This window comes from Triticum urartu, chromosome 3A (genome assembly GCF_056163025.1).
Source record: "Triticum urartu cultivar PI428250 chromosome 3A, HENAU_Tu73, whole genome shotgun sequence".
In the NCBI taxonomy this organism is placed as follows: Eukaryota; Viridiplantae; Streptophyta; class Magnoliopsida; order Poales; family Poaceae; genus Triticum; species Triticum urartu.
Genome location: NC_141875.1, coordinates 720123409 through 720132160, shown reverse-complemented (window position 1 = coordinate 720132160; position 8752 = coordinate 720123409). Strand labels below are relative to the sequence as shown.

General features: G+C 44.1%; 1 protein-coding gene across 1 annotated transcript; it reads right to left on the bottom strand.

The window, feature by feature from the left end:
* Nucleotides 1-4252: 4252 nt before the first annotated feature.
* Nucleotides 4253-7857, bottom strand: LOC125546194 (disease resistance protein RGA5). The gene is given in 6 exon segments (XM_048710364.2): nt 4253-4425; nt 4712-5991; nt 6183-6771; nt 6774-7000; nt 7129-7193; nt 7461-7857. Coding segments are annotated over 4 exon segments (2070 nt in total). The 5' UTR covers nt 6940-7000; nt 7129-7193; nt 7461-7857; the 3' UTR covers nt 4253-4390.
* Nucleotides 7858-8752: the final 895 nt, after the last annotated feature.

The window sequence follows — 8752 nt, the reverse complement described above, 5'->3', positions numbered from 1 at the left end:
TTCATCACAGAAATCTGTTCTTGTGACTACTACACCAATTAGTGAGGAAGCTAATGATGATGATCATGTAACTTCAGATCAAGTTACTACCGAATCTCGTAGGTAAATCAGAATGAGATCCGCACCAGAGTGGTACGGTAATCCTCTTCTGGAAGTCATGTTACTAGACCATGACGAACTTGCGAACTATGAAGAAGCGATGGTGAGCCCAGATTCCGCAAAATGGCTTAAGGCCATGAAATCTGAGATGAGATCCATGTATAAGAACAAAGTATGGACTTTGGTTGACTTGCCAGATGATCGGCAAGCCATAGAAAATAAATGGATTTTCAAGAGGAAGACGGACGCTGATAGTAGTGTTACTATCTACAAAGCTAGAATTGTCGCAAAAGGTTTTCGACAAGTTCAAGGTGTTGACTACGATGAGAGTTTCTCACTCGTATCTATGCTTAAGTCTGTCCGAATCATGTTAGCAATTGCCGCATTTTATGAAATCTGGCAAATGGATAAACAAAACTGCATTCCTTAACAGATTTATTAAAGAAGAGTTGTATATGATACAACCAGAAGGTTTTGTCAATCCTAAAGGTGCTAACAAACTATGCAAGCTCCAGCGATCCATCTATGGACTGGTGCAAGCATCTCGGAGTTGGAATATACGCTTTGATAAGTTGATCAAAGAATATAGTTTTATACAGACTTGCGATGAAGCCTATATTTACAAGAAAGTGAGTGGGAGCACTACAACATTTCTGATAAGTATATATGTATGACATATTGTTGATCGGAAATAATGTAGAATTAATCTGCAAAGCATAAAGGAGTGTTTTTAAAGAAGTTTTTCAAAGAAAGACCTCGATGAAGCTGCTTACATATTAAGCATCAAAATCTATAGAGATAGATCAAGACGCTTGATAAGTTTTTTCAATGAGTACATACCTTGACAATATTTTGAAGTAGTTCAAAAATGGAACAGTCAAAGGAAGAGTTCTTGGCTGTGTTACAAGGTATGAAATTAAGTAAAGACTCAAAGCCCGACCACGGCAGAAGATAGAAAGAGAATGAAAGTCATTCCCTATGCCTCAGCCATAGGTTCTGTAAAGTATGCCATGATGTGTGCCAGATCTATTGTATACCCTACACTGTGTTGAGCAAGGGAGTACAATAATGATCTAAGAGTAGATCACTGAACATTGGTCAAAATTATCCTTAGTGGAATAAGGAAATATTTCTCGATTATGGAGGTGACAAAAGGTTCATCGTAAAAAGTTACGTCGATGCATGTTTTGACACAGATCTGGATGACTCTAAGTCTCAATCTAGATACATATTGAAAGTGGGAGCAATTAGCTAGAGTAGCTCCGTGCAGAGCATTGTAGACATAGAATTCGCAAAATACTTACGGATCTGTATGTGACAGACCCGTTGATTAAAATTATCTCACAAGCAAAACATGATCACACCTTAGTACTCTTTGGGTGTTAATCACATAAATAATGTGAACTAGATTATAGACTCTAGTAAACCCTTTGGATATAGGTCACATGACGATGTGAACTATGGGTGTTAATCACATGGTGATGTGAACTCTTAGTGTTGAATCACATGGCGATGTGAACTAGATTATTGACTCTAGTGCAAGTGGGAGACTGAAGGAAATATGCCCTAGAGGCAATAATAAAGTTATTATTTATTTCCTTATATCATGATAAATGTTTATTATTCATGCTAGAATTGTATTAACCGGAAACATAATACATGTGTGAATACATAAACAAACAGAGTGTCACTAGTATGCGTCTACTTGACTAGCTCGTTAATCAAAGATGGTTATGTTTCCTAACCATGGACAAAGAGTTGTTATTTGATTAACGGGATCACATCATTAGGTGAATGATCTGATTGACATGACCCATTCCATTAGCTTAGCACCCGATCGTTTAGTATGTTGCTATTGCTTTCTTCATGACTTATACATGTTCCTATGACTATGAGATTATGCAACTCCCGTTTGCCGGAGGAACACTTTGTGTGCTACCAAACGTCACAACGTAACTGGGTGATTATAAAGGAGCTCTATAGGTGTCTCCAAAGGTACATGTTGGGTTGGCGTATTTCGAGATTAGGATTTGTCACTCCGATTGTCGGAGAGGTATCTCTGGGCCCTCTCGGTAATGCACATCACTTAAGCCTTGCAAACATTGCAACTAATGAGTTAGTTGCGGGATGATGTATTACAAAACGAGTAAAGAGACTTGCCAGTGACGAGATTGAACTAGGTATTGGATACCGACGATCGAATCTCGGGCAAGTAACATACCGATGACAAAGGGAACAACATATGTTGTTATGCGGTCCGACCGATAAAGATCTTCGTAGAATATGTAGGAGCCAATATGGACATCCAGGTCCCGCTATTGGTTATTGACCGGAGACGTGTCTCGGTCATGTCTACATTGTTCTCGAACCCGTAGGGTCCGCACGCTTAAGGTTTTGATGACAGTTATATTATGAGTTTATGATTTTTAATGTACCGAAGGAGTTCAGAGTCCCGGATGAGATCGGGGACATGACGAGGAGTCTCGAAATGGTCGAGACGTAAAGATTGATATATTGGACGACTATATTCGGACATCGGAAAGGTTCCGAGTGATTCGGGTATTTTTCGGAGTACCGGGTAGTTACCGGAGAAGCAATGGGCCTTGATGGGATTTAGTGGGAAGAGGAGAAAGGGCCAAGGGGCTGCTGCACCCCCCCCCTCCCCTCTGGTCCGAATTGGACTAGGGAAAAGGGGGCCGGCCACCTCTCCTCCTCCACTTCCTTCTCCCTTCCTCCCCTCTTGGTGGACTCCTACTAGGACTTGGAGTCCTAGTAGGACTCCACATCCTGGCCGCACCAATTGCCTTGGCCGGCCTCCTCCTCCTCCATCCTTTATATACTAAGGCAAGGGACACCCCATAGACACAAGTTGATCCACGTGATCTTATTCTTAGCCGTGTGCGGCGCCCCCTGCCACCATAGTCCTCGATAATATTGTAGCGGTGCTTAGGCGAAGCCCTGCGAGAGTAGTACATCAAGATCGTCACCACGCCGTCGTGCTGACGGAACTCTTCCCCGACACTTTGCTGGATCGGAGTCCGGGATCGTCATCGAGCTGAACGTGTGCTAAAACTCGGAGGTGCCGTAGTTTCGGTGCTTGTTCGGTCGGGCCGTGAAGACGTACGACTACATCAACCAAACGCTTCCATTGTCGATCTACAAGGGTACGTAGATCACACTCTCCCCTCGTTGTTATGCATCACCATGATCTTGCGTGTGCGTAGGAAATTTTTTGAAATTGCTACGTTCCCCAACAGTTTTTACCCAGGTTCGGGCCCTCTTGATGGAGGTAAAACCCTACTCCTGCTTGATTGATCTTGATGATATGAGTATTACAAGAGTTGATCTACCACGAGATTGTAGAGGCTAAACCCTAGAAGCTAGCCTATGGTATGATTGTTGTTCTTGGTCCTACGGACTAAACCCTCCGGTTTATATAGACACCGGAGGGGGCTAGGGTTACACAGAGTCGGTTACAAGGAAGGAGATCTACATATCCGTATTGCCAAGCTTGCCTTCCACGCCAAGGAGAGTCCCATCCGAACACGGGACGAAGTCTTCAATCTTGTATCTTCATAGTCCAACAGTCCGGCCAAAGAATATAGTCCGGCTGTCCGGATACCCCCTAATCCAGGACTCCCTCAGTAGGGCTTCGACCCAATAGGAAGAGGGCATGGAAGATTGTATGAGGAGGGTGCGTATGATATCGTTGATGGTACGAAGGGAGCGCTCGGCCTTGCCGTTCTGAGGTGAGGTGTAAGGACAAGAAAAGTGGAGAAAAATGCCATGGGCAAGAAAGAACGCGCGGTTGCGAGAGTTATCAAACGCCCGACCATTATCACACTATAAAAAGCGAATAGGAAGGGAGAAATGAGTAAATACATAGCGTTGAAAGTTGACAAACAGCGCATGAACATCAGATTTTGCACGAATGGGAAAGGTCCATATAAAGTGAGAATAATCATTTAAGAGTACAAGATAGTACTTAAAACCAAACACACTAGGGGTAGGTGATGTCCACAAATCACAATGTAACAACTCAAAGGGAAAAGAGCTACGAGTAGAAGACGTGCCAAAAGGCAGGTGCACATGTTTGCCCATTTGACACGCATGACACAGAGAGGGATCATGGCTATCACAATCATATGGAAGCTGGAACTCGCGAAGAAGAGTGGTCGTCGTGCCGCTGTGAGGGTGACCGAGCCGACGGTGCCATAAGCTGACAGAAGCAAGCATGGCATGAGATGACGAGGATGACGCGTTGTCAACCGTGTACAAGTCACCAGAACTATTAAACCGAGCGATCTCCATCTTGGTTTGAAGGTCCTTCACAGATAACCCAAACGGATCAAATTCAATAGAAACTTGATTATCGATGGTAAAACGACGAACAGAGATGAGGTTTTTAGAGCAGGTGCAACAAGAATTTCACTAAGCAAGAGAGGCTGACGGGAAGACGGAAGAGTGGTGGCGCCTACACAAGTAACTGGAACAGAAGAACCATCGCCTATAGTTATGGATGGAAATAAGATGGAGGGATGGAGAGAGGTGAGCGTACTAGCAGATGCAAACATATGCGAGGAAGCACCAGAATCGAAAATCCATTCGTTACCTGTGTCCTGAGTGGTAAGTGAGTTTATGGCGGCGATGAAGGCAGCCTGGTCCCAAGCCGGAGTGGTGGCAGTCGTTGTAGGTGTAACAAACGAAGGCGGCGAGGCAGAAGAGGACGCCGACGACGCAGCGTGATCCCAGCCCGGTGGTGGAGCGCCGTAGGGGTACATGGAGTAGGCCGTGGGAGCAGCGGCGACTTGATACAGAGGCGCGTAGGCAGTGTAGGCAGCCGGTGGAGGACGGGAACCCAGGAGACCGAGTGCACCAACTGCAGGGCGAAGACCGGGCGCCCATGCGCCGCTGTAAGCCGGCGGGACACCGTATGGTGAGCGCGCGGACCAAGGCATGGGCCAGGCCTGCACTAAGGGGTGCCATGCAGAAGGATCCGGGTTGGAGGGCGCCACCGAATGTGCAGGAGCCGGCGATGGTGAGGCCGGCGCTGGAGCAGATGGGGAAGACGTGCCGCCGTGCTTGGGCGGCCGGTAGATCGGGTTCTTGCCCTTGTAGTTCGGGCTGGGACGCCAGCCCGGTGGTGGCTGAGACGGGGGCGGTGGAGCAGCAGCCGGAGCGGGCGGAGTGTGAGCGGGACGAGGCGCCGCGTGGAACAGGCGCGGTGTGTTGGCCTTGTTCTGCTCCGCCATCTGCAGCATAGGTTGAATAAGGCTCATGTTGACAAGCTCATTGAAATAACTTATCGCAGTCTGTTCTAGGCTTTGTCCACGTGCTTTGCTAACGAAACCTTCAGACACCCATAGTCTTAACAAATCAAACCTAAATATTTCATAGTCCTCCGGAAACATACCAAGATACAAGAAGCACGTCTTGAGGTGGTGAGGAAGATTTTTGTAACTAAGGTTCAAGATCTGTCTCATTGCTTCCAAGGTGAGATTTGTGCCTGACACTGACCCCAACGAATTCAGTACATATTTCCACTTCTCCTTTTGGTCGGAACTTTCACTTGCTAATAGGCCGGATATGCTAATGATTGCAAGCGGCAAACCACCACACTTCTTGAGAATCTGAACTGAAACATCTCTGAGTTGACCTGAACAAGCTTCTTCAGAGCCAGATATCCTACCAAAAAACAATTTTCTTGATTCTTCTTCACTAAGAGGTTTCATTTCAAGAATGTGCTCATGGTGACCGAAACAACATGCCTCAGCCAAAGTCTTGATTCTTGTAGTTACTATTAATCTACTACCAAGATTATTTTCTGGGAAAACACATTTAATAATATTCCATGCTGATACATCCCATAGATCATCGATGATAACCAAGTACCTGCAAGAAATTAGTACAGTGGTAAGTAAATTTAAAAATAAATTTCAAAAGGTTCAAGGTAGATGAAAATATTTATTATCAAATTAAATATTAATTCTTTTATAGAAGAACATAATATTAAATGTTTTAAGGAAATCTAAGTATCAGGGGCACATGTGAACAACAACAATATAGAAAGTTAGAATCAGTACCTCTTGTTTTTCAGGTTTTCTCTGAGTTGGTCGAGAAGAACATTTAATTCACAATCATGAAAAGGTTGTCCACACCCAAGTTGGGTTAATAAACTATTCAGAAGTTTTGGAATGTTGGGCTTTTGAGACACCGGCACAAATGCACTACAATGAAATTCCGCCTTCAGCTTATGGTATACCTCATTGGCGAGTGTTGTTTTACCCAAACCTCCAAAACCTACAATTGATACAACCTTCAACTGCTTATCCTCATCTTTTAGCCAACTAACAACCTCATTGGTTGGGCCCTCCATGCCAACAAGTTTAGCTGCATTCTCATAGAGTGCGACAACCCGTTGGTCAACAGCCACATTATGTGATGTGGGGACATCGACCTTGTATCTGTCACGCCATTCACTTGTTTCACGCACAAGTTTCTTGATGTCCTCAATCTGGCCAGCAATCTGATGGCGGGCCCTTGAAGTTCTAAGGCGTTGAATGGTGTCATGGACAAACCCAGATTTTTTCCTCTTCTCACCAATTTTGGACATGAAGTCATCGATAATATCCTCAATGTCATAAGACATCTCCCTGACCGCGTCCCTCCACCTTGCAGGCTCTCTAGAGCATCCTTCATGCTGCTCAGCTCATCGCTGATGTACTTAACCTCCTTCCTCAGGTTCTTTAGCTTGGCGAACTCGTCCCCCATCAGGGTGGCCAGCTTACCAAGGAGAGAATTCATCACCCCGGTAGAAGCGCTCACCATTATTCCAACCATCTGTGGCTGAGATGGCTGGACAAGGATCTATCTTGGCTCTCTAGTTATGTTTGTGCTGTGCCTGAAACATGTAAACAATCTGCTGAGCGAATGAAGTTTCAACCATCCATCCATACCATAACATCGGGGTTTTTTTCCCAACGTACTCCCTATTTCTGAGTAAAAGCATAATACAGTAAGAATCTGCACCTGAGCTGAAAGCAGAGCAGAGTAGCGCCGTGGGTGCTTCTCTTGGAGGCCTGCTTTAGATCCACCTGAAGTGATGGAAAATCCAGAGTTAATTAACTTGAGATGTCGTTCTCTAGATCCAGATCCCTTTTTTGCCAAAGAAAATATAAACTCCAGATCCACCCCCAAGATCAAAGCCGGTGAAATCCAGATCCACCCCCGAGATCCAAAGCCAGTGAAATGATATACTACTCCGTACTAACCAGTGAGAATAAAGTATAAATATCTGAAGCCGGTCAAATTATAAAACTAGATGCCATGGCGGTGACTGAACTGGAGACAGGGAGACAAACCTTTATTTAGCAGGCAGGTGAAGCCATGAAGCAGCAACAGGCTTTCAACGGGGAGATGGAAGAAGAGCAGCCGACGTTGGTGCAGCAGCAGCAGCAGCAGGGGCGTGGATGGAGCGGAGCCGCTGGTTGAGAAGGGGCGAGCACGACCAACGCGGAGAGGAAGGAGGGCAGTGCATGCTCAGTCAGTGGGAGTGGGTCTCCGTCTTGCTGCAGCATTTTCTCTCTTCTGTTTAGGTTCTCCAACTCACTCATATTTCCGAACAAAGCCTGTCTACTCTGCTAGTTTCTTCAGTCCAAGATCCCAAAGCGTCCAGCTTGCATGCACCAACATTGTGCAAACTAGAGGGTTCGCCGCGCGTTGCAGCGGGAAATTTAACAATGATTTGGAGAGATATAAACAAAAAAATTGTAATATATGATATTTATTCTTGGTGACACAATCCAAAGCAGGAGTTAACATTAATGCATCTTCTCGATTCCATTCTCATGAAAGTGAAACTGCAACGTACATCTATATCCCATTCAGAGGATTTAAGAATATTACATTCTGACCATGTTTCAAAGAGCATATATGCAAAATAGCAACAGTCCTTTAAAACATTGATTGTGACATCGAGTGAGGGCAGCTGTTTTGAAGTAGGATAAAACATGACTCACAATAAGTTAGAAAACAACGCAATATTTAACCAAGGATAATGAAAGAAAGCTAACTTGTGATTTCCTTTAGGCGTTTTGTAAGATTCATGTAAAAACAATCAATAGATACAAAATGAGTAATCTAAATCAGGCAAAACAAAATGAATGTCAGTTATTAGAAAATCAGGGCATAGAAAATATAACTCTGATGACAAAGGCAACAGTAAAATCTGAATGTATAACACATGTGACCAACACCTCGAGAGAATAACTGCACACAAAAAGGAGCTTTAAATCTCATGAGCCCAAAACTTTGGACTTTGACACCCTTATCTCCTAATATCATGTCCTGCATGAAATAAGTAAGGCAGATAAAGGTTAGAGGAAACAATACAATTATGAGCCAGCAAATACAGTAAACTGAATTTCTATAAGGACCTGATGACTTGTTGCATATCCAAAATTAGAAACTTGAGTAATAGAAATGGGTTACTATATTTGGAGAGATATCTCGGTCTATCTTGGTTTTTTGTATGGCAACCGATAGCAAGATCCTACAATCAGAAAATGGAGAAATAAACATAGGTTAGTGATTATAAATTTAGCTTTCCTAGTGGGCTGAGGATGAGCTTACCAAATAAGTACAAAAAAATAAT